The sequence below is a fragment of the Drosophila novamexicana genome, unplaced genomic scaffold (genome assembly GCF_003285875.2).
Source record: "Drosophila novamexicana strain 15010-1031.04,08,12 unplaced genomic scaffold, DnovRS2.1 tig00000108-arrow-pilon, whole genome shotgun sequence".
Taxonomy (NCBI): domain Eukaryota; kingdom Metazoa; phylum Arthropoda; class Insecta; order Diptera; family Drosophilidae; genus Drosophila; species Drosophila novamexicana.
Genome location: NW_020824772.1, coordinates 922,972 through 947,874, shown reverse-complemented (window position 1 = coordinate 947,874; position 24,903 = coordinate 922,972). Strand labels below are relative to the sequence as shown.

The 24,903-nt window shown below is 37.4% G+C and overlaps 5 protein-coding genes across 9 annotated transcripts; 2 read left to right on the top strand and 3 right to left on the bottom strand.

Annotated features, from left to right (window-relative positions):
• Positions 1-310: 310 nt before the first annotated feature.
• LOC115772071 (metallothionein-2-like) lies at positions 311-654 on the bottom strand. The gene is made up of 2 exons (XM_030718022.1): positions 580-654; positions 311-514 (listed from the first exon to the last, which is right to left on the bottom strand). The coding sequence occupies exons 1-2, from the start codon at positions 602-604 to the stop codon at positions 414-416; spliced, it is 126 nt and encodes a 41-aa protein (XP_030573882.1). The 5' UTR covers positions 605-654; the 3' UTR covers positions 311-413.
• Positions 655-959: 305 nt separating this feature from the next.
• On the top strand, positions 960-1,273 carry LOC115772052 (metallothionein-4). Its single transcript, XM_030717994.1, has 2 exons — positions 960-1,042; positions 1,112-1,273. Exons 1-2 carry the CDS (start codon positions 1,018-1,020, stop codon positions 1,219-1,221), a joined length of 135 nt encoding a protein of 44 aa, XP_030573854.1. The 5' UTR covers positions 960-1,017; the 3' UTR covers positions 1,222-1,273.
• Positions 1,274-5,348: 4,075 nt separating this feature from the next.
• Positions 5,349-5,714, bottom strand: LOC115772062 (metallothionein-2-like). The gene is made up of 2 exons (XM_030718006.1): positions 5,640-5,714; positions 5,349-5,574 (listed from the first exon to the last, which is right to left on the bottom strand). Exons 1-2 carry the CDS (start codon positions 5,662-5,664, stop codon positions 5,474-5,476), a joined length of 126 nt encoding a protein of 41 aa, XP_030573866.1. The 5' UTR covers positions 5,665-5,714; the 3' UTR covers positions 5,349-5,473.
• Positions 5,715-6,019: 305 nt separating this feature from the next.
• LOC115772054 (metallothionein-4) lies at positions 6,020-6,322 on the top strand. Its single transcript, XM_030717998.1, has 2 exons — positions 6,020-6,102; positions 6,172-6,322. Exons 1-2 carry the CDS (start codon positions 6,078-6,080, stop codon positions 6,279-6,281), a joined length of 135 nt encoding a protein of 44 aa, XP_030573858.1. The 5' UTR covers positions 6,020-6,077; the 3' UTR covers positions 6,282-6,322.
• A 1,317-nt stretch (positions 6,323-7,639) lies between these two features.
• On the bottom strand, positions 7,640-24,432 carry LOC115771920 (signal transducer and transcription activator). Of its 5 annotated transcripts, none has more exons than XM_030717814.1 (8): positions 13,807-14,134; positions 12,344-13,386; positions 11,796-12,281; positions 11,464-11,736; positions 11,195-11,395; positions 10,792-10,930; positions 8,443-8,801; positions 7,640-7,753 (listed from the first exon to the last, which is right to left on the bottom strand). In XM_030717814.1, the coding sequence occupies exons 1-7, from the start codon at positions 13,938-13,940 to the stop codon at positions 8,735-8,737; spliced, it is 2,343 nt and encodes a 780-aa protein (XP_030573674.1). In that variant the 5' UTR covers positions 13,941-14,134; the 3' UTR covers positions 7,640-7,753; positions 8,443-8,734. The 5 variants fall into 5 exon arrangements, with proteins under 5 accessions (XP_030573674.1, XP_030573677.1, XP_030573676.1 ...); XM_030717817.1 differs by lacking the exons at positions 7,640-7,753; positions 13,807-14,134 and adding exons at positions 9,891-10,211; positions 24,403-24,432 and having other exon boundaries at positions 8,724-8,801; XM_030717816.1 differs by lacking the exons at positions 7,640-7,753; positions 13,807-14,134 and adding exons at positions 9,891-10,211; positions 24,056-24,177 and having other exon boundaries at positions 8,724-8,801.
• Positions 24,433-24,903: the final 471 nt, after the last annotated feature.

Below are 24,903 nucleotides of genomic sequence, written 5' to 3'. Positions count from 1 at the left end.
ATACAATTTATATTGTATCAAAAGGCTGGGCTGAACTGGCTCGTGCCCAAGATTTTTTTTTGCCTGAACAATATTTTTCAAACATTTATGCTTACGTCTGTATTCAAACTTGAAACTGCTCTGAAAATAGACCCAGAAATGAATATACTTTATGGGCTTTCAAGATAAGAAATATAATATAATTCCGAACCATCTGAAATTTGTAATCTGCTCAATTGTGACTACCAACTTTTTGAACAATAAGGAATTTAAATTGAATATTAAGTATATAATTTATTAAATTTAATTTAACAACAATCAGTCGGAGATTTCAGTATTTAGCTATAGTGCGTAGTTAGGTAAGGGGTAGAGTTCACCCGGAGGTACTTAGGTCCATTATGTTGCCCGATGCGTGCATAGTTTAATTCGCACATTTATTTGCCCTGGCAGCACTTGGTGGGCGCTTTGCCGGCGCATTGGCATTGCTGGTTTCCGGCGCAGTTGCCGCCGCATTTGCCGGAAGTGCACTGGCAGTCTATAAGCAGGATTTCACTCATTAATATAATCCAATAATTGAACTATTTTATAAACTTCACTCACTATTTCCGCATCCTTTGCAAGGCATCTTTAGTTTATTTTTTATTTAGAACTTTCGTGAACAACTTCTTAGCTCAGCAATTGCTGTTTGTTTTCTATTGCTGAAAACTCTTCAAACATCACTTTTTATACGCCATCGGCAGAGAGCTGATAAGATATAAAAGCCGTGTGCAGCTGTGTGCGTCAAGCGTGCGCAAAACTTATTGCGCTGACAACACGCCGGCTACGCAATTTTGCGCACGCCTTGATAAGCCAGCCAATACTTATGCTTAATACTGTTTAATTGATTACAATTTGTTAAGCTACACCCCCCGAATGGTGTGCAAAAGACCCTATAAAATCCCAGCGCTGCTGAGTCAGTGTCAAAGTCAGCGAGTTAACATCGTGCTAAACACACTTCTACACACAGTTCATATTAAAAGTATATAAACAAAACAAAAAATGGGTTGCAAAGCTTGTGGAACCAGTGAGTATACATACAGACCGCATACTAGAGTTTGTGCATTATAAATTCAATTGGTAACTTGCCACACAGACTGCCAGTGCTCGGCCACCAAGTGCGGCGACAACTGCGCCTGCAGTCAGCAATGCAACTGCGCCTGCAAGAATGGACCCAAGGACAAGTGCTGTGCCAACAAGAATTGATTGAACTCAAATTATACAAGATTGTAAATTAATATTCGGCTGCAGACTAATGAGAACATTAATAAACATGAAAATAATACTTTAACTAGCTTGCCTTCATTATTGATTTAATTTAAAGCCTCACAAATTATAATGCTTTCAAAAAAATTAACCCAGCCCTACATGCTCGACCAATAGGCTTAAGTTCTACATAAAACTAATTCTGTAGCTTTATGGCTTGTTTCGGCCATGCTAGCAGGCTAAATGCAAATAATCCTATTTAAAGCTGAATCATTGGCAAATCGACTCTCTCTTTTAAATGTATTTTTCATATTGATTGCGGGACAATGCAGCTGCAGTCATTATGTCCTGATGGGCTGGACTCGCCTTGGTCAACGCCAAACAGTGCAGTCGTGCATCACAAATTGCTGTCAACAAAGTTAGTCAGTCTGCGACCAGTCAATACTGGGCTAGGCAGGACATCCGGTCCGCTAGTCGCTAGTGGACGCGCCCAGGATGTGCCGCTTAATGTGTTTGCCAAAGCCAAAGACATTCACGCAGTCATCAGACACATCCTTACATCCTAGCAAATTTGTATGTGTGTGCGTGTGTGTGTCATGGTAGGAAAGTGTTTTGGGAAATCAGCGACAAATCGAAAACGAAATGAGTTTCTGTTAAATGTTAAATCACCAGCGTAAGCATTGCTCTGATTACTCATTTGGGAGCGCTGAAATCGAAAATCAGAGAAACAAAATATCTCGATAATAGTTCCGCACTTAAAGCTGAACGGGGAAAAACTTTAATAATTCTTCTATTAACAGCAACGAACTGCAAATTAAAAATAAATATTTAATGCAAAATGTTTGCAATTTTACAAGTCACATCGTCGACTCATGCAAAGTGCCAGTCCCAATGCTGCATGGGTCTGTAAAGGGATACCAAAGAGATTTACAAATTTGCCAAAATGGCCAAGATTTATGTTGGCCAAAAGCGAGTGGGTCCCACAGCGTTTACAGTGCGTGCTGTTTGGAAAAGTTTTTTGGCAACATTTCAGCGGAATTTTCTCTCATTTTGCCAACTGAGCAGTGGAAATTAGCAGCTGTTGTGGCAGACACAAAAGTAACTATGTGTATTTTTTGCCAAGGCCACCTGCTTAAAGTTGAAAACATATTTTGTTGTTGCTTCAGCGTGACAGGCAACAGCTAATCTGTTAATTTATGTTAAAAAGTTCAGCAAGTTTTGAAGCGCTTAGCAAACAAAATGCAATAAATTATTAAGAATATTCAAAGACTGCAGACAGATAGAGATGGACAGATGGGCCGAAAGACATAGAGACAGTGCTATAAAACGTTTACAATTTTTGTGCATTTCATTAATTTATGTTTGTAAACTTATCGTATATATATATGTGTGTGTGTGTGTGTGTGTTTGTGTGTGTGTTTGTTTTTCAGTGTTATTTGATCTCAACACTTGGCTGCAACAATAGAAAAAACTTGAGCCAGCCAAAAGGCAAAAGTCACACGAAAAAGATAAACAATCTCACCCAACCACCCAACCACTCAAATACCCACTCCTGGCAACTCCTAGCCCCAGCTCCACGTTCCTGAAACGTGCGCAAGTCTAAAGTGGCTAACGAAAAGTTAAAATGTTCTTATGCATAAGTGATGCGACGTCTCATTCTTTTCATGGACTTACTCGCTTGCTCTGACTTCGGCCTTCATGCTGGTCCCGGCTCTTGTCCTGTTCCTGGCGACAAAGCGCTCACGAAGTGTCCGCATTGCAGTTGTTTCTTTCCATACCCGTTTTCCTCCAGCTCCGTTCATTTTTGGCTGCGGCATGAAAACTTAATGCCGTAATTAACTGTTTGCATTTGCGCTTAAAGGCCGCGACAGCAAATTAAAGGGCTCGCATATCGCGTATACGCAGCGTGTGGCTTAAGCCGCAACTTCCACGACAACGAATCGCACTCGCAATCGCATGACCCACTTGCGGCTGCATCTCACGCCACCTCTTGGACCCAGTCTCGCCATTTAAGTTTACGCTTAAAGTCAAACCACACCAAAATGTTAAAGTTAACCGTAAACTTTTCTCTCATTTTCTTTTTAACATTACCAACACAAATCTGAAATGCCGTGACATAAACTTCCGCTGATTGCGCACAACCGAAAACAAAACAAAGCGATCAAGTGAATCGCTATTCGAGCAGAATATACTCTGACAGAGAAACTTTAAGACTTAGGTCTTCACAAGCTTGTGTGTTGAAATGAGGCGATATTATTTTAACATATATTATTAGCTAAGGGGTCAAGAAGTTCAATCCCTGCAACTTGTTAATGTTTACCTGTATATATACATTTCTCATATATATGTTCTAGGTCGTATATTTAAGTTTATTATAAGTCCGACTCCTGTCCGACTTTTCCCGACTTAAGTAGGTAAAATTCGCACAAAAATTCTTTAAAACCCTCTCCTACTTCATCATATCTCATTCAATTCCTTGTTAACTAAAGTAATAATATAATATATATAAATCAAGCAACAATTTTCACTGATTTCAATGTTACATATATGAAAGAAATTACCCGGCAACGCCTGGGTCAAATTTATAAAGTTGGCAATCCAATTGTTATAAGATTGTGGACATATCATATTGATTGCCTAAACTTTTTTAAATATAAAAAAATAAAATAAAATGAGTACATTTTTTTTTTTAAATTAACCCATATTTTAATTTCACTTTTAAAGACAAAAAATGACTCGCTAAAAAATAAACTCGCTCTTCTAGGAAGGTTTGTCTCCTCTTAATTTCACAAAATACTAATTCCTGTTTAAATTTATTAAACATAAACCCTTTTTTTCTTATTTCTTATTTAAATTTAAAAGAAAAAAGGTATTCTGTATTTTCATTCCCTCGAACTCTAAGCTTCATGCCCAGTGTGCCAACGCTGAGGCCCTTGTTAAACCTCGTTTGTCCTAAATTACAAATACATATTAGTAATATGCTGTAAGTTTATTTATAATAACATGATACTTATTATGTATAATTGATTTAGAAATAACATAATCCCTGCGCTTACTTATTAAAAACTCACATGAGTTTATGTTGCCCGTTTCTTTAGCTATTGCCAAACTGTGTTAACTTTTTGTGGCACATATCCGGGTGTCATAACGAGGCAAGTAAATAGAGTGCCAATGGCATTTCGACTACCAACCGTTCAGGAAATGGCTGTAAAAACGTTTGAGTTCGAATTTCCCTTCTCATACAAATTAACTTTGATGACTTTGCGCAAACAGCAAGTTACAGGCGCGATTTCATTTCCGCCGCTTTAACGCGATTAAAAACGCTGAAATTGAAATATTTTGCACAGTTTTGGGACAAGGTCTTGTTCACTCTCCATTCTGGCCAACGTAATGAAATTGTCAATTGCAATTAGTGCGCTTAATGCACTTTTTGGATACAGCCATGTTTCATGCTTGCCCCCTCTAAATGTCTGACAATCTGTCAGCCAGTCAGTTCCCCCCAACTGGCAACTGGCAACTGGCGTACTTACATGCCCTAAGCAGTTGTATGCAAGTGTTCAAGGACTCGTCAGGCGTCTTAGCCGGGCTAGTCCACTCAACTGTGCACCACACTTGCTGCAGTTGCAGGTTTACATGCTTAAGAGTCCTTTAATTGAGTGATGATACTTTAGTTTTGAAAATAAACATATATTGTGGCATTTTAATTGTCAAGTGTTTTGCTTGGCTGCAAATTAAATATAAATATAAAAACAAAATTTAACATGAAATCGACTTAAATAACAATAAGAGAAAACAATATGTTTAGCTATAATGTAGTCAATTAATAATTAAAAATGAAACAATACAATTTATATTGTATCAAAAGGCTGGGCTGAACTGGCTCGTGCCCAAGATTTTTTTTTGCCTGAACAATATTTTTCAAACATTTATGCTTACGTCTGTATTCAAACTTGAAACTGCTCTGAAAATAGACCCAGAAATGAATATACTTTATGGGCTTTCAAGATAAAAAATATAATATAATTCCGAACCACCTGAAAATTATAATCTGCTATTTTGACTACCACCTATTTGAACAATAAGGAATTTAAATTGAATATTAAGTATATAATTTATTAAATTTAATTTAACAACAATCAGTCGGAGATTTCAGTATTTAGCTATAGTGCGTAGTTAGGTAAGGGGTAGAGTTCACCCGGAGGTACTTAGGTCCATTATGTTGCCCGATGCGTGCATAGTTTAATTCGCACATTTATTTGCCCTGGCAGCACTTGGTGGGCGCTTTGCCGGCGCATTGGCATTGCTGGTTTCCGGCGCAGTTGCCGCCGCATTTGCCGGAAGTGCACTGGCAGTCTATAAGCAGGATTTCACTCATTAATATAATCCAATAATTGAACTATTTTATAAACTTCACTCACTATTTCCGCATCCTTTGCAAGGCATCTTTAGTTTATTTTTTATTTAGAACTTTCGTGAACAACTTCTTAGCTCAGCAATTGCTGTTTGTTTTCTATTGCTGAAAACTCTTCAAACATCACTTTTTATACGCCATCGGCAGAGAGCTGATAAGATATAAAAGCCGTGTGCAGCTGTGTGCGTCAAGCGTGCGCAAAACTTATTGCGCTGACAACACGCCGGCTACGCAATTTTGCGCACGCCTTGATAAGCCAGCCAATACTTATGCTTAATACTGTTTAATTGATTACAATTTGTTAAGCTACACCCCCCGAATGGTGTGCAAAAGACCCTATAAAATCCCAGCGCTGCTGAGTCAGTGTCAAAGTCAGCGAGTTAACATCGTGCTAAACACACTTCTACACACAGTTCATATTAAAAGTATATAAACAAAACAAAAAATGGGTTGCAAAGCTTGTGGAACCAGTGAGTATACATACAGACCGCATACTAGAGTTTGTGCATTATAAATTCAATTGGTAACTTGCCACACAGACTGCCAGTGCTCGGCCACCAAGTGCGGCGACAACTGCGCCTGCAGTCAGCAATGCAACTGCGCCTGCAAGAATGGACCCAAGGACAAGTGCTGTGCCAACAAGAATTGATTGAACTCAAATTATACAAGATTGTAAATTAATATTCGGCTGCAGACTAATGAAAACATTAATAAACATGAAAATAATACTTTAACTAGCTTGCCTTTGTTATTTTTCCTTCTCGAAACATATCTATTAAATACTAACAAACTCAACAACCTCTCAACAAAAAAAGTGCCCCAGCAAAACGCTTTTTAATAATGTTTAAAATCAAATCTTTATTGGCCATTTTGACAAGAATAGTTCTTTAGTTCTTTCAACTCATATATTGCTTACATTTAATAAAAAAAAACTCCATTCATAGCAATAAAGGTGCACATTTTCAATAATTTTTCCCAATACCAGTGTGTCTCTGTGTGTATATGTGTATATATTTATTTAGTTGTATGTGTATCTGTGTGTGTGTGTGTGTGTGGGAATATATTTAAACATTAAAAATTGAAAGCTTCACACACATAAAGAGTTTGTCGTTGTTCAAATTGAATTTGCTTTAACAGCTGCACAAAAATGTGTAATTAACTTCATTTTTCATATCATTTTTATATATATAGGTATATATATATATATATACATATATATATATAGTATGTATATATTTATTGATTAAGTTGGATTACTTAAAAGTACTATAAAATTCTTATAGTTCACAATAAAAGCTTAGTTGTTTACACAAAAAATAGTTATCATTTCATTTTGATCATCCTCCTCCTGCTCCTCCCCATCAACATCATCATCATCATCTCTCTTTTGTTTATCCTTTGTGCTTTTGTTTCCTTGGTGTGGACGACAGAAGCAGTAGTTACTTTTTTTAACGCATTTTTAATGCAATGCACACTTTTTTTCCTAACTCAAATCATATCAAATATACTACATCAATTGAAACTTTGCGTTTGCAACAAGGAAGCCAATGAAAGGGGTTTATACATAAAGCAATTCATATATAGACAGATATATATATATATATATAGATATAGATTTAGATATAGATATATACATATATACGTACGTACATAATGTATAACTAAAACGAGCACAACTGAAGTACATTTGTGTCCCAGCTAAATAACTTAAAATAAATTTAAAATTAAAAATAAAACTCACAAATTTAGATTCAACAAATATCCGTAGTTACATAAAAAAACCTAACTAAATCCAAGTAACTGCTCAACTTAAGCACTTAAGATTAATTCATTTTAATACAGACATTTGACAAAATTGCCAAAGTCGTGTCTAAGCACGTATTACACACACATTCCAAATGTTGCATGCCACAATTTGTTTACAAAAATCAAATACACATTTAAACCAAAATACAAAATCTGTAAGCAAAAAAATGATTAAAATTTAATGATCTGGATATGTGTGGGTGTCTGTGTGTGTGTGTGTGTGTGTGTGTGTGTGTGTGAGTGTGTTGAAGTGCCGCAATTTGCATGCATTGCTCTTGTCGTTTTGTTGAGTCGTTTTTGGCGTTTTCACAAATGCTGCAAGAATAAATAAAATAGTTTTAAATACTGAAATCAAAATATGATGCTTACAACTAGTCGAACAGTTAACCACATTAAACATTTAGATAAAAATACATTTAAATATTCTTCTTTTTGTATTTGTGTTTTGTAATAAGTTTTGTATAAGTCTAACTAGATAAACATACATATAAATATCGCTGACTGTATCTGTGTAAATTCGTATCCGTTCCTCAGTTCAATATCTTTTTCTAGTCTATCGCAGGCTAATTTATAAAGTTGCCTTCTGAAACCAGCTTAGTTCGCGCCAAACACAGTATCCCACCATTATTAATGCATACATAGTATATGCATGTGTGTTAAAATCCATTTGACAATAAATTCGAGTAGACGATTAACATTCAGTAAAATTTTCGAATAAAATTTGTATAAAATATTTAAAACATTTTTCATTTAATTATTATATCTTGTACTTGTTGATATAGTTATAACATTTATAGTTTCGTGTGTGTGCCCGCGTGTGTATGAGTGTGTGTATATATATAAATATATATATATATTAAATAGTAAGATAACAAAGGTAACGATAAATTCTGCTATCAATTTGAAATCACAACCAGAAATCTATTCTTTACTGTATGGAATATATATGCCGGATAGCCAACAAATCTGTAAAAATATAACTGATAAATTAAGTCTATACATACCAAAAATAAAACACATGCCACAATGATGCATTCCAAATATGTAAAATGACATTTAGGTAAAACAGTTTTATAAGTTAATGTCGAAGTGTCCGATTCGTTGTGAATTGTGTGGGAAGTTTGGTTGGTTACAGTAAACATCTAATGGACGTCGTTAATAGCGGCAAATTCTTGCAAACATACAATGTATATAGGATTCCTTTGTTTACGTAATTTAATTATACATTTTCGCATTTATATATAGGTTTATATTTGCATATATATATATAAAAATGTATGTATGCTCTTAATAGGCTTATAGCCTATTATACACATCAAAGTTCTGCATCGTATCAAAGTCCGCCATGGGAAAATCACTACCACTAAAATTGAAGAAAATATAAAAAGAGTAGAAAAAAAACCAAAAATTAATAAACAAAATAAAACAATATGCAAACAAGTCGCTATTTTTAAAATATATTTAGAATGTGTCAAATGATGTTAGTTGTGAATCAAATGAATAATGTATTTTAAGGAAAAGGTATATCTTGCAAAATGTATGTTAAACAAATGGTTATATTTTAACAATTGTCTGTTGGTGACCCTCCTCTATTTAAATAGCCTTAACAACGCATTCAATATGCGCGCCAATTTAATATTAACAACAACAATAACATCAAATTTAATTCATGACGCTAACAACAATTACGAATAAACATAAAGAGTTTCATATGAAAGGAAAAGTGCATGCAATAAACTGCTATTTGTTTAATTCCAATAAAGACCCAAAAGTGTTGCTTATTAAAAGCCACTTTTTCCTAATATATATAATTGTATTCATTGTTCTTGTGTTGTTCATTGGCGTTTACAAATGCATGATGGTGCTATTCTGCAAGCTGCGATTATATCAAAAGTTAGAATATAGAATTTCATTAGATATCAATATCAATGTATACATATACATATACAATGTATCTGTATAAGCATATCACATTTGCGGCAGCTGAAAAGCTTAAAAAGATGGCAATACTTTGAAGTGAGAACATTTAGGATAATACAACGAATAAGAATTATATATATTTAAATATATATAAATGTGAGGATCTTAAAATTGAAACTGAGCGAGCGACCTGATAAGGTTGAGAAGTTAGTACAATGGGCAGCGACAGTGGGCATATCAAATGAATGTGACAAGTGTTGCAAGTGGCAAGTGGCGAGTGGCGTGAGTTTATGTTATGCAGAGGCTCGGGAGGGCGGTGCAATGATGTATTTTTTTTTTGTTGTTGGGCAGACGAAATGGACGCGCTGTTAAAACCTTGGCCCTTCAACAGACAAATTAGCGACATATTTTGATGTTGTCTATTGCGAACTGTGGACATAGAGCAGTTTTTTTTTTGTTTTGTTTGGTGATATTGATGCGATTGCGATTGGTACATAAATATATAGATAGATATGTAGGTATCAAACAATACCTTTCGGTAAGAGGCACAACCCAAACTAGCTCTCAATTCGATTTCGTGTTTTAATATTGGACCGTTTGATTATAGGGCGATGGTACGGCATATGCTGATTTAGTGGGCATCATCCACTGTGCTTCATGCCCATTAGCGCACACATTCAGTATGGTGCGACTTATCTGACCCAGTATGGGATCGTCTGGTGCTGTATTGTTGACATAATTCTCGAGCTCACGCGCCACAGAGCTATCATCTGAATCAGAATCATCCCTGTTATAGGATGTGGTTGCGACGCTCGATGGATTATAAAACATGATGCCACTAGGTGGAGAATAACTGGATAGGTACCACAACACAACAAATTAAAAACGCATAAAAGTAGAAAATGAAAATAAACAAAGAGTAGAGTAAGTTACAGTTTTTTTTTTACCAATACTGCGTAGCACAATTACTTTTTTTTTTATTGATATTGATATTATATATACTAAATAAACAAAAAGCCGAACGAAAAATAAAACACAACAAAACAACATAAACAATAAACGCCAACAAATAATATTTTTTATTAAAATGGAACTTTTAAAACGTTTTTGGTATCGCTTTGTTTGGTTTTTTTTTTTTTTTTAGTATCCCTCTCGATTTCAAAGTATTGCAATCTAATTAAACTCTTTAAAATTGGGTTCAAACCAAATAAAGCTTAATATATAAAATGTAAAATACAGTAGAGACTGCACGGAAACTAAAACCCAGCAAGCCAAATGCGAACTGCGGGTTTTTCTTTGGGTCTTGGGGTACTCAAAACTGAGTAAACAGGAGCAACAGAAAATAAATAAATAAATAATACAAAAAACAAACATTAGGAAGTGGCGTTTAGAAACGCCTCGTGTTGGTAAGAGGTCAGCCATGCAAAACTTACTTTCCCATCGACATGCTATCCTGCGGCGGTGACTGCATTGGGTGATGGGGCGTGCCACTTATGGAGCCTGTATCCCCAGTGGTACGCACCTGCACGCGTATCGTGCTTGGCACATATCCATCGACACGGGGCGTTGGTTCTGTGCAGATAAAAAAAGTTAAATATTAACGTATGTGTGTGACAAAGGATACCCAAGTTGACTTGCTTGACAATAAAATTAGCATTATAATAATATTAACGTATATGTAATGGATGTAACAAAACATTGATCAAATAAATTCCAAGACAAATGAAATGAACTCTTCATTCTTTTACGACTGCTTATTGTTGTCAAACAAAATCAACTTTTTAGGTATTCCAATCAGAACAATTCGTTTCGAATTTTATGGGCTTGGAGCCGTACCAGTACGCTGTGTATAAAAGTCGCCAAAAGCAAGATCGCGATCCAACGGTTGCACGTTGATGTCGGTCGGATGCAGACAACGCAGCATTTCCAGATCGCGAATGCGATCGGCCAGATTGAGTATTTGGAAATCGCGTGCAGTCCAAGGTGATAACATTGTCACCGAGCCACATTCATTAACATAGGCAATGGTAACACCACCTAAGCAAAAGGAAAAACAGAGAAGCCATTAAGAAAGGGTATCAACATACTAAATTGTATTTACGCACCCAACTCGCTGTCAGAGAAGCGCAACAAAAAGGTGCCGATGCCAGTCACGGCCCGCAAGAGATCATCGTGCGCCTTGGCCTTGTTGATGAAGCCCGTAATGCGACCTGCTTTCCACATGGATAGCAAATGGTCTTTGGTCAGTTTCATAATGGCGAAGAACCATTCCCAGAAGGTGAACGTGCGATCCGGTAACGGTTCCTTACAAAACTGATTCCAGGAAATATGCTCATTATTGCGCTCGCCGACAATATTGTCACGATGCAGCTTCTCAACTGATTATAAAAAATATTTAATACACTGTCGTTAATAAGCTTGCTTTCATAGAACTCACATAGAAACTCCAAATTCTCCGAGGTCAGGGCGCGCTGTGTGCAGGAGCCAAATTTGGTGTTGAGTGCAACAGATAGTTGACGCCAGGTGACACGATCAGTGACCACAAACGGATCACGAACAATATCTGCGAATGCATTGTCCCAGGTAATGGTGGCCCAAGATTGTGGCTCTTGATTGCCATGGACAATTACCACCACGGGCAGCGACAGTGTCCAGACGCGAATCTGATAATCATTTACTGTTGTTGTGGCATAGAAGAACAATGCAAACTTCTCATCCATGACGCTCTCGGTACCCTTCTTCTCGGCGCGCTTGATCTTCTTCAGCTGCATATTTCTAAAGCTGGCGGAGAATACATGATTGCTCTCCTGATACTCCATGGTGCTGGAGCAGTTTTGTATCTCGCCCGACGATTGTCCAGCCAGGCTGCTATGTGTCACATCCATGTGTGTGCCACGGGTCACAAAACGCTGAGCCTGCAACTCTGCAAAGTTAATAAGAACAATTAGAGGAGAAAATTAATGGGTATATTAGCAAGATGCTTACCTGACATTATAATACACTCGACTGTGGGCGGATTCATTTGTATGCCTAGCTGGGAGCCGAGTAGCCAACGCACTGAAGCCGCAAAGCGTGTATTTGTCTTCATTACCTGCGGCGGCTGCTTATCCACAATAAAGGCGGAGCACACTAAATTCTTTTGTGCCACCTGAACCCGCTCTAGCAGACAATTAAGGTCTGGATCATCGTTCATAAGCCGCACGAAAATCGTCTCTTTTACAGCGGACAGCAGATGAATGACAAATGATTCCAACAGCTCAAAGCAACGTTGTATATCATCCAGCATATTCTCGCTAAAATGTGCCCCATTGCCGGCGAGGGCCTGTTGGCGTCGCCAATTCTTCAGTTCCGCAATGACCATATCCTGCAGCGAGTCATAGTACAAAAAGCTGCGTTGCAGCCTGGCAACCAATGAGCTCTTCTCCTCAATTAAACGCTTGAACAGTGTCTCAGCATCGGGTGAATTGGGCGCGTTGATCATATATCGATAGCTTTGCACCAGAACTTTGAGACTATCGGTGCATCTGGAGAATTCATTCAAGCTGTGCATAATCTGATGATGTACTTCGTACAGTTCCACCTTGGGTGTGGCCATAGGGCCGGCCGTTGCATTTTCACCCATGTTATGCATTATGCCGGTTGACATACCAGCAGCAACTGGGGATGATCCAGCAACGCCTAACAAGTCACTAGTATCAACATAACCACCGTTCATGCCAACGACAGCGGCGGCAGCGGACACTGCATTGTTCATATTATAGGTGTTCAGCGGCATCGATTGGCCCGCGGCGGCAACGGCAACACTCTTCTCGGCGGCTAGCTGCAATTCCTTTTGCAGGCCGCTGCGCAAATGCGTATAAAGCTCAAGTGCCGGTGTGCGTTGGATAAGGGCACAGAGCTCCACCAGGCGATACTTCAGCACCTGATCGCTGGCACGTGTCGATAAAAGTTTTTGCTGCAGATCCTCAATAAACTTGATCGCTACACGTTCTAATTGATTTGTTGAATTTGGCGTTATCTGCTCGGACCTGTGTGTGTATGAGAGATAGAGAAAGAGAGAGAGTGAGAGTATTAGAAGAAAATATTTGAATTGGTCTTAAACGAAGCTCAATTAAGCCGGTTTGGCAGTATTTTGTATTGTTACCCTGACCGCGGAACTGATCTGAGGCACTTACACCCAACTTCGTCATTTGCTTAACATTTAAAAGTAAAAAAGAAAATAGCATCTCACTTATCGTCGAGGAGCGCTCTAGAACGTTCAATAACTTGAAATATTTTAGCACTAAGCGATTCTTGAAGCGAACCGTTGGTTAGGATATAGAAATTTGAAAGCCTTGTTTGTAAATAGAGCCCATACCTAACATTGTGTCTTAGTTTAAGTACCTTAGCTTTACCCACTGATCAAGCAAATAATGGCCACTCTGTGGAGACTCGGGACAACTACTCACATTATTCTGTCTTCGATCCAGGGCGCCAAGCATAGGCGCAGGTCGTACAGACCCTTCTTATTGTAGTAAGCCGCCATGCGCTGCTCGCAGTCGGCATGGCTCGAGATGCGCTTCCACAGACTCATGCTGCTCATATGGTTTATTGGCTTGGATGAATGTGTATGGGATGTTAGCGTGAGCGATGCAGCTGTTGCATGTGCTACAACCAGGATGCAATGACAGGGAAACTGCTGACAATGTGTGCTTTTTGGCCCAGAGTATTTGGATATTATGATTCTGTCTTTGTTTTATTAATTTCAATTGTCTTATTTTGGTTTAATTTTCATGCAGTTTGGTTTCTTATTGTTTTTCTTTTTTTTTTGTATTTTTAATGCATTTTTGCTTGGCTCTCTGGCTGCTTGGTGGTGACGGCGCCGATGACCTGGCCAAGGTCCAGCTGCTGACTTCCACAAGCAAATTGGAAGTTGGATTCGTCCATAAAATGCACACGCACAAACGGAATGTTAGATATGAATGCTTATGGATAGAAAAACTATAAAAAAAATATATATACATAAGCATATAAGTGGCAAGGATTATATGAGGGGAATATTATATGTACATATGGATGTGTGTGTGTCTGTATCGATGTTTGTGTGAGTGTGTAGGTTACAAATGCGAGTCCCTTATTCAAATTTTCTACACAAAGCCAAAATGACGAAATAAAGCTCTAGCTTGTGGACCACATGCGACTTACACAAATGGAAATGAATTTAATTGTCAAGCATTTGGCTAAACCGAAGACAATCTCTGAGTTTATGCATTAAATTTCACAGAAATTTCAAAATGAAAGAAATTAAGTTATATATGCTTGAATTATCTTTAACCCCTTTATTCTTTATACTTATCTTTATTTATAAAATAAGTTTGAAGTGAAAATGTCAGTTTCAAAACTTTGTTACATCGTAAGTTAAAAGCTTTTTAAATTGGGTATTTTTTAAGTTTTAAATGTCACGCATTGAATATGCAACGTTGCAGCTTATCTAACAACCCCTGCCCCAGCAGGCGGGATCTAAAGGTAAATGTAAATATGTAAGAAAACATATATAATATACATAAACATAAAACGTATATGCAAACAATGCTGATGAACTTGTTGTCCAGCTAGAATAGAACGCGCCACAAGAGGCGCCATTGTGTGTGCGCTTGAGCCTGGTGTGTGGTTTATTGTATGGGTGGCTTCGAGTGGAGGGATGCGATAGAGCCATGTGCTAACAAAACACAACTTTAATTACCATAACGTATTGGCAAAACGCAAACAAAGCAACAGAAACTCGCACGGCAGTGAGAAAATAAGTAAATAAACATAACTCGACCAGAAAGCAAGCAAATATCCGACGCACCCCAAAGAAATGGTTGCCAGATGGACTCCCGGACAGTTGGACAGGTGTAAAAATTAATTGCGCATTGCAAATACAAGTTTTAGAAGGCATTTAGAAGATGATCATTTGCGATTATAAGATCATTCCCGTTTCGTCGTGTGGGGGACACCAAAACGTGATCGGCAGAGAAACAAACAGTAGACGAGAACAACAAACAAAAACAACAAGAACCCAAACAACAAGAACGACAACAACAAGCCGCCGGTAAACCAAAGACCCCAACAAAAGCAGCTCATGGCGAGACATTTGTTTGCTTTTGTGGTCGATACGCTAATTTTCGTAGTTCTCTAGAAAAAAGGGACAACGCGAACGCAGCGAACGTAGCAAACATGAATGGCCCGAGAAATGGCCAAACAGGCCAAACCAGTCTGACCAGGCTCAAAAAGAGAGCAGCCCGCCGCAGCAACTAAAATTAGATAAAAATCAAAATACACTTATACAAGAAAACAAAAAGACACAATGAAATTCGGCAGGCTCTAGAGATGAGAGCTGACCGTGTCACGGTCCAAGATTTAAGGGAAAGCATTTGATACCTGACATATAAACATTTCTTAAAGAATTTTGAAGTTAATCTTCGTGAGTGAAAATTGAATAAAATTGTGATGCTTAACAAGATTTCTTTTTAAAACTAAAGCTTCAGAGTACTAGAGCAAAGTACTTAAATCGAAAAAACATATCACCATATCTTTTCTTTTCTTTTTCTCGTTCTCGGAAAGAAGAATTTTAAAGTTTAGTCTATTGATTTTAATTTCTAGACAATTATATTACCAGCAAGTTAAGATTACCGAGCTTCCAGTTTCATTTTCTAGGCACGTTTTCATCTCCATTCAGAAAGGACTCTAACAAGAGGAACAAGAGGAACTCTGCTTTTTTCTTCTTTTTCATTTTAAAGTCTAGTCTATCGATTAAAATATCTGGATGATAATAATTCTAAGGAATGTTATGACTTCCGTGTTTGCACTTTCATTGCCAGACACACTCACATCCCTATGCTGAGAGGGGAAACGACTTTAATTAAACTCGCAAAAAGAATCTATCGATTTTGATATTGAAAGTAACGATTTCCACAACTCACAACATTCCAGACACGCTCCCATCCATAGCAAAAGGAACAACAGCCCAAAAACAGGTCAAGCCCGTGGCCTGTGTTACCTGTTGCAGGCCCAAAACCTATCGGATGTGCGGCTCACTAACGAATTGACATAGCCGAACAACACCGCGGCTTAGGTAGCCCAAAAGATTGTGCAGGTTTTTCAACGAGTTTCATGATATTTTGTTGGGTTAACCAGGCTGCCATTAAGCCAAATGGTTAGTAGTTCAAGGCTGCTGCCGCAGCAGCACAATGCAAATGCCAACTGGGTGGAAATTGTTGATAACACAACAAAAGCTGCGTATTTATTTGTTTTCGCTGTACATAAATTTGGTACAATTTCTAGCAAAATGGCTGCAAGCACCTGTGACCTTGAACGAGACGCCCATGCAAATTATAATATATGCATGTATATTCCCTGGATTGGATAATGAGATTGCGAGAGAGTGCGAAGGAGAGGGATATGGAGAGAAAGGCAACCACCCACCCACGCAACAAAAGAGAGAAAAAGCGGCGGCTTCTCTCTCTCTCTCTCTGTTTGATTGTTCGATTGTTTATTCCATCGACGCGTTTTGTTTGGATGCGAACTTCACCTGCGTCACCTGAGATAAGCAGCGGCAATGTCGCAGCTGACGTGTGTTTATAAATAACAATGCAGCTCTGTCGCCAGACAATTATAAAGAATTAAATGTATATATTATAATTTATGCGTGAGTATAGAATGACAACGGCTGTGTATACATACGAATCAATTTGTTTCAAACAATTGGAAATGTGCAAACAATTTAAACCAGAAAAGCAACGCGACTAAAGTGCTTTCGAAACAGGAGCCCTGCTTTTATACAAACACACAGTCGATAAGTGTAGGCGAAATGCAACTCAAGAGTTTTGGCATGGTTAAATTTTAAATAACACAACAACGAAACTTAGTATATTTACTACGAATTGCAAATTAGTCGGAAATGTACCCTAGACAACACGCTAGCTCGCCTACTCTTGATAAGAGGCCAAACAAAAAGGTAAAAATAAACGTTTTAGGACTTATGAATCAATTGCCCTGAAAGATTTAGTCGATACGATAAGCTGCTTAACAGCTGGCTCTGCTGACTAGCTGGGGCTTATCAATCGAATTGCCAGAAATCATTAAGATAAGTACACAATGTGAACTAGTTTTGGGAAAACTTGTTCAAATATTTTGATTGTTGCTGTTTCCATGAAAACGTCGAACATGAAAATTATGTAAATTCATATTTTGGTCAAATTAAGTGAATGAAAACAAAAGCCACACACACAACAAGCACAGCCAAGGTAGTGGGCCAATGTATAATTAACACAAGCAAAATACTGCTGCAAATTATAATTAAATGTGCATACTAATATAATACATGTGTATTTATTATTGTATTTGTAACCATACTTTTGCCATATTCTTTGATAAAACCGCTTTTAGCATTCGACCTATAAAATATGTGTGCAAAGAACGAGCCAAGCGTGCGACTTAAAAACCCACAAAATAAAAAATTGTGCCGCTTTTTGTTGTTTACCTGCAATAAAAATATAAATAAAACAACAAAAAAGCTGAGCGAAACGCAGAAACAAAGTTGCCAAAAATAGAGAGGGGAAGCATGAGACACAGCACATTGCCGATAAAACGAAGCCAATAAAATGGAAAACAAAATATAATCTCAGAGATCCAACGAATACAATATACTCTCGATTGGAGAGGCAAACAAACATAAACAAACTGTGGAAGTATGTAACGTAACAGTAAAATGTTAAGCTTTTAACATAACATATGTGTACATAACTGTATACATAATACAGCAAATGTTATTGCGCAGCTGCTCAATATGTTAAAATTGTATTATAAAATAAACTGAAGTATTTGTTGACTCAAAATCCAATTGATTTAACGTCCCGCATTACTTGAATGCGATTGATCTAGTTATATTCTAATAAAAGAAAATGTACAATTTTATGAACAGTTCATAACACCGATGGGAAAGGGTATTTTATAAAAATAAAATAAAATACAATCTCGATAACCGGTCGTATTAGGGAAACGGCGACTGCAAAATTGTCGATAGCGGCATATCATATGTCAATAAAACATATATTTTTGTATTCGCGTGTGTGGAGCAAGAGGCGGGGCCGCGACGAGCCAAAGCCCCATCGGGGGGTCCAAGTGCAGCACAGCGCAGTAGCATTGAACAAATAAGAGGGGAATATATTTATAAAGCGATACGTTCATAAAGTATAAGTTACGCATACGTAACCATTGCCCAGGCAACTGAATAAAGTCTTTAACATAACAAAATGTTGCCTTTAATAAGTTCAAAACGTGTCTGCGCTCTGTTTTTTGTTCATGCAAGGCAACGAATAAATAAATTTGATTAAATTTCTCAAAAACAGAGAAACTTGAATCTTCAATGTGCCCAAAAGTTTAGCATTTGACGTAGGTATTTTAAATCAGTTCCAAGGAATTACAGTTCCTCTCATTTATGTAAATTATAAAATTCTTATAGCCGAGACGACAATGACTAAATATCAGCAATAACATTTAAATCGATATAACTTAAGCAATGTAATCAAAACAAATTTATACATATACTAGTTCAAAGAAGTTTATTATGTACATATTATTTCGTGGCCTTGGCCGTGCCGAAAGTTTTTCTACAAATATCTATTTCGCTCACTTTTCACTGGAAAAGCGTGTTTATTGATTTTGTAACACAATTTTAAAGCAATCTCATGCAAAAACTGAATTTTCCAAACTTTATCCCGTATTTTACGAAAAGAAATCATATTTAGTTCCTTTATTTCAATCAAGTTAAATATATTTTGGAATATAGAATATTTCTGTACTATGCACCCACGACTAGATAACCCAAACTTTATAATACGGACGTTTATTGCTCATTTCCATGAAATTGATAAGGAAATAAACCGAGTTCACTTAGCCATTAAATTTATCAAATTATTTGCACAAGGTGATGGCATCTCATCAGAATACGTAACTTTAAATTGGGATCTTCCTTTTCATGATAATGGAAAAGTTTTTAGACGCGTTTAGAAACGCGATAAGATCACAACAAACTTGTCGCTCATGACCTGACGCCAACACGTATGCATGTTGATAATGCAAATTTGAATATTGATAAGACTCACATGTGCTCGAAAAGCGCAAGTAACTGTTAAAACAAAAATAATACCCTGTACCCATTAGAAATAAATAGTAAAGTATGCTTCCTGGTCAGCAACAACTACCGCGACAATCTAGCCGGATAACTTCTACTATATGAATAAGATTGGAGTATAAGTGTTCTATTGCACACGCAGATTAAGATTATTGCAAGTTATCGATAACTTTAAAATCGATAAACATCGATATCTAGCCTCGGTATAATATATAATTAAAGTGCCATGGCAATTCTGGCAAAGTGCAGGATGTCTCCAAGACGGGCAGCGTCGACCAAAACACTTTAGTTGCCACATGGCAGCTTTATATGTCAACAAAACAGCTTCTTTAGCTTGCTGTAAGCAAGCCGCGGCAACTTCCGACTCTAGCTTAAGCTTCACTTAAAGCTCTTCGCAGAATAAAAGAGTTTTCACTCTCTATGCTTCTTTTTTATACCCTGAACCCATTAAAAATGGGTATAGGGGTATATTGTATTTGTGCAAAATTCAAATGTATGTAACAGGCAGAAGGAAGCATCTCCGACCCCATAAAATATATATATTCTTGATTAGCATCAATAGCCGAGTCGATTTAGTCCTCTCCGTCTGTCTGTCTGTCCGTCCGTCCGTCCGTATGTATGAACGCAACGATCTCAGAACTTATAAGAGCTAGAGGCTTGCAATTTTAGATGTAGGTGCTCCTAGTGCCTGCGCAGATCGAGTTTGTTTCCGATAATCGATAACTTACTCCCTTTCCAAGCAATCGATAAAAATCGAAATCCTGTTTTTTGGGCAATTTTGGTAAATAATAAGAGCTAGAGTCCCCAAACTTGACATATAGCTGCTAAAATAGAATATATATATATGCATTTGATGCTGGAAGAAAAGGGTTCAGGGTATCCCCTAGTCGGGAGCTCCCGACTAGAACCTCTTGTTTTATTTTTCAAATGCCGCGTGCTAAACAACCTTGAAAAATTTTGCATTTCAAGAAAACTGGCGCAACAATGCAACCTTGAAATGCATGGGCAAAGAAAGTTGCTTTTGTTACAGTGAAAACTGCGAAACTGGTTTCGCGACTTTTGATTTTCATGCTCGTCAGTCAATTGACGTCTGTGGAAAACCCAGCGGGCAATTTAAATAGCATTCAATTAAAACTGCTGACCACATCGCCAACTATTAATGCACACACTCAACCATGTGTACTTGTATCAGTATCTGTATTTGTATTTGCAGCTGCAGCTGTATCTATTTGTAGGCAGCAAACAAAAACTCAAATTGCGAAAAGCAACAAACATGAATCAAACAGCGAAAAGTGACTCGAAGAACGCAAAATGTGAAATATGCCTCAATTGCATTTTTAGATTATGAATAATGCTGTGCGAAAACCTATGAGAGCTAGCTGCACTGCCGCTGATAACACGGCTAGCCACACAGATACCGCGCACAAATGCAGGCGCTACGTAATACAAAATGTGAAGCATGGGAAAAATTCAGCTGGCGTGGAACTTAAAGCATCTTGCATATTGATATAAAAGGAACGAGATCTGGAATTGAAACAATTATATACTCGATCGTTAAACAGGATAAAGCGCACTTGTCCGCACAAGAGAGCTATCTACTACACACATAATTGTTTTACTTTACTTATAATATAATTTTCACGAGTCTCCCGAGAACACATAGTTCATCATTGTTCTTGACTTGAGCGATTATCTGTTAAGTATTAAGCTCTGTTCTTTCTGCCATCCCTTATATTTGCCCTAGTTGATTCATATCTGAGATTGTAAAAAGTACCGCAAAATCTTCTTAGATAAACAAATTGCAATACCAAAATAATACGCAAGCACACATCTTGATTTTCTTTGTAGGGTTAGCTAAGCAAACAAAAGCGCTTGCTAAACAAATAGAACCAACGATATGGCGACGACGCCGCAGCCATAAGGCGAAAGATAAACAAATTTTCAACAAAATATAGATGTATATGTATATATATATATAAATAGATATATGCACAAGTTCCGTGCATATAAATAACAAAATATATGGATAGGAATTTGTTGTAGACAAAGGAATTGGACAAGCAGCTAAGAAAAGTAAAATGTTTTATTAAAATTTCTATTTAAATGGAAATTATTATTTATTGTAAGCCCTTACTAAGCACGATCTGTAAGTGCTTACATATATACATATAAATGTATTTATATGCATATTCAAATGTAGGTTATAACTGGCAGTGTTAAATGTATGTAATCGTGTCAGCAAAACAAACTCATACATATGTACTTGCAATATAACATATAGAAATGTCGTACATATGTACATACATATGTACGTATGTATATATGTTCCAAGTTTCTGTTCTTTGCTGTTGTTGTTATTGCCCTTTGCATTTTTGCTGTTTCAACATTTGTATTTTGCTTTCCCGTCTGCCTGCAAATCATTTTGTGTTATTTTCTCTACACCCAATCAAAGATATGGTATTATAAATTTGTTGTGCATTTCGCAACACGCAACAGCAAAACACGACATGAGCTTTTTGTATGCCTTTTGGAGCACTGCTAAAAATAAGTGCAACAAATATTTGATTGTTAATGTTAACTTTTGACATAACATAGTATAACACTTATTAACAGCGGCCTTTTAAGGATTTGCCAATTATATAGCTTATCTATAAAATACCGCGTAAGTATCTACAAACACGATATCAAATATTGTAAACTTCAGTTATCATATCATAGAAAACTTCATTTGTTAAATGTCATTAAGTAAAGGGTATAAAATATTTCGGCAAAAAAAGTTTTCCTTACGTTTTCAATTTTTTATAAGCAATTCGTACACACACACACACGCACACACATGCTTATTCTGTGCCATTTTTTTGTGCTTTTATTATTGCGCTCATAAAAGTTTAATAAGTGCCTATGCTTGTGTAGGTGAACTGCTATGTGTGTGGGCATGTGTGTGTGTGTAAGAGAGAGAGAGAGAGAACGTGTGCCGTTGCTTTCAATGTTTGCTGCAACGAAGTCTCCCAGCTTCAAATGTCAAACCCGCCCACCAGATGCCCCACACCCCACCACCAGCCGCATTTTTTTATTGGGTAATCAATTATCGATGTTGTTGCTGTTGTTTTTCTTTTGAGATTTTTAGCCCGCGTACAGACTAATATATAAGATATTAGCAAACAATGCCGCACGTAAGCGAAGCATCGATACTTGTATATGTATATATACATCCCCGTACATATATAATATTGAATATGTATGCTCTTGTGTTTTATCAGTCCGACAGCCCACACACTCGCACACATTTAAACATCTGGCAACTGTTTCTTTAAGTGTTTTATTTTCTGCACGAGTTTACAGAGCAGCAACAGCAGCAGCAACAGTGATTGATTAAAAGTTCACGCACACATATGTATACTCATGTACACATGAATACCGTGTTGATAAGCCCCATCTCACTCTTTTAACACATATTGCGTTGCAGTTAACTTGCCATAAAGGTGTAAGAATTACACAGAGCAAGAGAGAAAGCAAGTGAGAGGGCTGACTTACCTTATCGCAGCTTATCTGTGAGAAGGCATAGACGCGATTATGACCGCAGCAGAAACAATTGGTCGCAAACGTTAGCGGACAGCGGCGTCATTGACACGAAGAAGAAGAAGACGACGACGACGGCGACAAGAAAAGTAATTTGTCCAAAATGGTAAATGGCAGCACACGGCCAGTGAGAGCATTTGTGTTCGTGTGCGCAACACATTGAACGAAAGAACGAACCAAGACCAGAAGAACAGAACAACCAGAAGATAATGTTGAGCGAGCAGAACGCGCGGTGTGACGCGACGCCGACGCCGACGACGACGTCAACGTCGCTGTCTCGGCAAGAAAGCAAGAGTAGCAAATGTGATTGTGAGAGAGCGAGAAAGAGATGTGAGCTAATATATTCGCTGCTATTGCACTCGAAAATTCTTTTGCTTTTGTTTTTATGATTTTTCTTGGAATTAACAACGAAAGACGATGGCCACAGCGAGTGCAACTGCAACTGCGACGGAGACATGCGCAGCCAGCAAGAAAAACAATAAGAAACAGGAGCGCAACAAGCAACAACAACATTAACAGAACGTACAATAATGTCTGCCCAAGTGGCAACACATGATTTTGCATGGTCAGGCACACACACTGCACACACGTGTGTGAATACACACATGCAAATGCATATGCACTTATACAAACAGACATACATATAAGTGTAATGTTCAGTTTAAAATTTATTCTAATTTAAAGACTGGACCATTAACAAACTTATATTAAATAGTAAAATAAAACAAAAATTTAATTTCCTAGAATTTGCCACAACAAGTCCTCTTGCTATGAGGGGGAAAAGTGCAGCAGTAGCAGCAGCAGCGTTGGCGGCAGCGGCTTATGGCCCGCCCACGCACAGCCCCCGCCGACACCATTTGCTTGTTGGTTTTGTGCACAGAGAACGTGCCCGTGTTTTGCTCTTTTCTTTATATTCTATTTACCTTTAATACATAAACAGCTCAGAATGTGTAAACACGTACGAGAAACGTATGCTGGTATTGGTAGCGACGGCCCCACACACATATACGGGTACACTAGTGCAGAGCAGCAAAGCACACACACACACACACACGTAAAAGACACGAGAAGACCTTTTCTTCTGTTTCTTGCTTGTTTAATATTTTAATATGTATTTGCCGTTTTATTTTTAAATCGTACATATACACATTTACACAACTACACGCACACTGTCACTGGAACACTACTCAACTTAAGTTCTGTTTCAAGTCGGGTGAATGAGCTCTCAAAATTATACGAATTGAGCGGGCTACGAATTATAACTTCTATCAAATAATATAATATGTTACAAATATTCAATTTGTATTACTTTTGCAAAAGCCGCGAGGGCACACCACCAACGCGATTGGACGCACGAACATAAATGTAAAATGGACCTGTTAACGTCAATATCAAACTGATTTACTCAAAATGGCACTGTTAGCGCAAAGAACTGCCGTGTGGCCAGACGGTCCGAATTCTGTTTACAGTTAGATATTAGTAATGTTTTATACTTTTGAATTATTGGGAGAGCTTGCATTGTTAAGTAGTATTAATGAGTTATATAATGGCTAATATGTAGATATTTTATTATTTATATTTGTAGTATGCAAAGTATGCACGCTCAAGGCGACAGTATTAATGGGTTGCCCCTGTTTCACTTTATATTGTTTTAACAGAGCTTTCATATCTTTCGAATCAGGATCCAGAACTCTGGAAGTATACCTGTGCACTATTCATAAATACATAAAAGTTTTCGATTAACATTATCAGATGTTCGGCGAGTTCTTTATCATTATCAATTTGGTTGTTACTTGCGCCTGCTAAACTA

Excerpts from the sequence above, each read along its gene's own strand:
- LOC115772071 (XM_030718022.1), bottom strand. The coding sequence starts at position 604 with ATGCCTTGCAAAGGATGCGGAAATA. Across the intron at positions 515-579 it reads TTGCAAAGGATGCGGAAATA|ACTGCCAGTGCACTTCCGGC; the intron begins GTGAGTGAAGTT and ends TCCTGCTTATAG.
- LOC115772052 (XM_030717994.1), top strand. The coding sequence starts at position 1,018 with ATGGGTTGCAAAGCTTGTGGAACCA. Across the intron at positions 1,043-1,111 it reads TTGCAAAGCTTGTGGAACCA|ACTGCCAGTGCTCGGCCACC; the intron begins GTGAGTATACAT and ends CTTGCCACACAG.
- LOC115772062 (XM_030718006.1), bottom strand. The coding sequence starts at position 5,664 with ATGCCTTGCAAAGGATGCGGAAATA. Across the intron at positions 5,575-5,639 it reads TTGCAAAGGATGCGGAAATA|ACTGCCAGTGCACTTCCGGC; the intron begins GTGAGTGAAGTT and ends TCCTGCTTATAG.
- LOC115772054 (XM_030717998.1), top strand. The coding sequence starts at position 6,078 with ATGGGTTGCAAAGCTTGTGGAACCA. Across the intron at positions 6,103-6,171 it reads TTGCAAAGCTTGTGGAACCA|ACTGCCAGTGCTCGGCCACC; the intron begins GTGAGTATACAT and ends CTTGCCACACAG.
- LOC115771920 (XM_030717813.1), bottom strand. The coding sequence starts at position 13,940 with ATGAGCAGCATGAGTCTGTGGAAGCGCATCTCGAGCCATGCCGACTGC. Across the intron at positions 13,387-13,806 it reads TGGATCGAAGACAGAATAAT|GTCCGAGCAGATAACGCCAA; the intron begins GTGAGTAGTTGT and ends ATACACACACAG. Across the intron at positions 12,282-12,343 it reads CGAGTGTATTATAATGTCAG|AGTTGCAGGCTCAGCGTTTT; the intron begins GTAAGCATCTTG and ends TTAACTTTGCAG.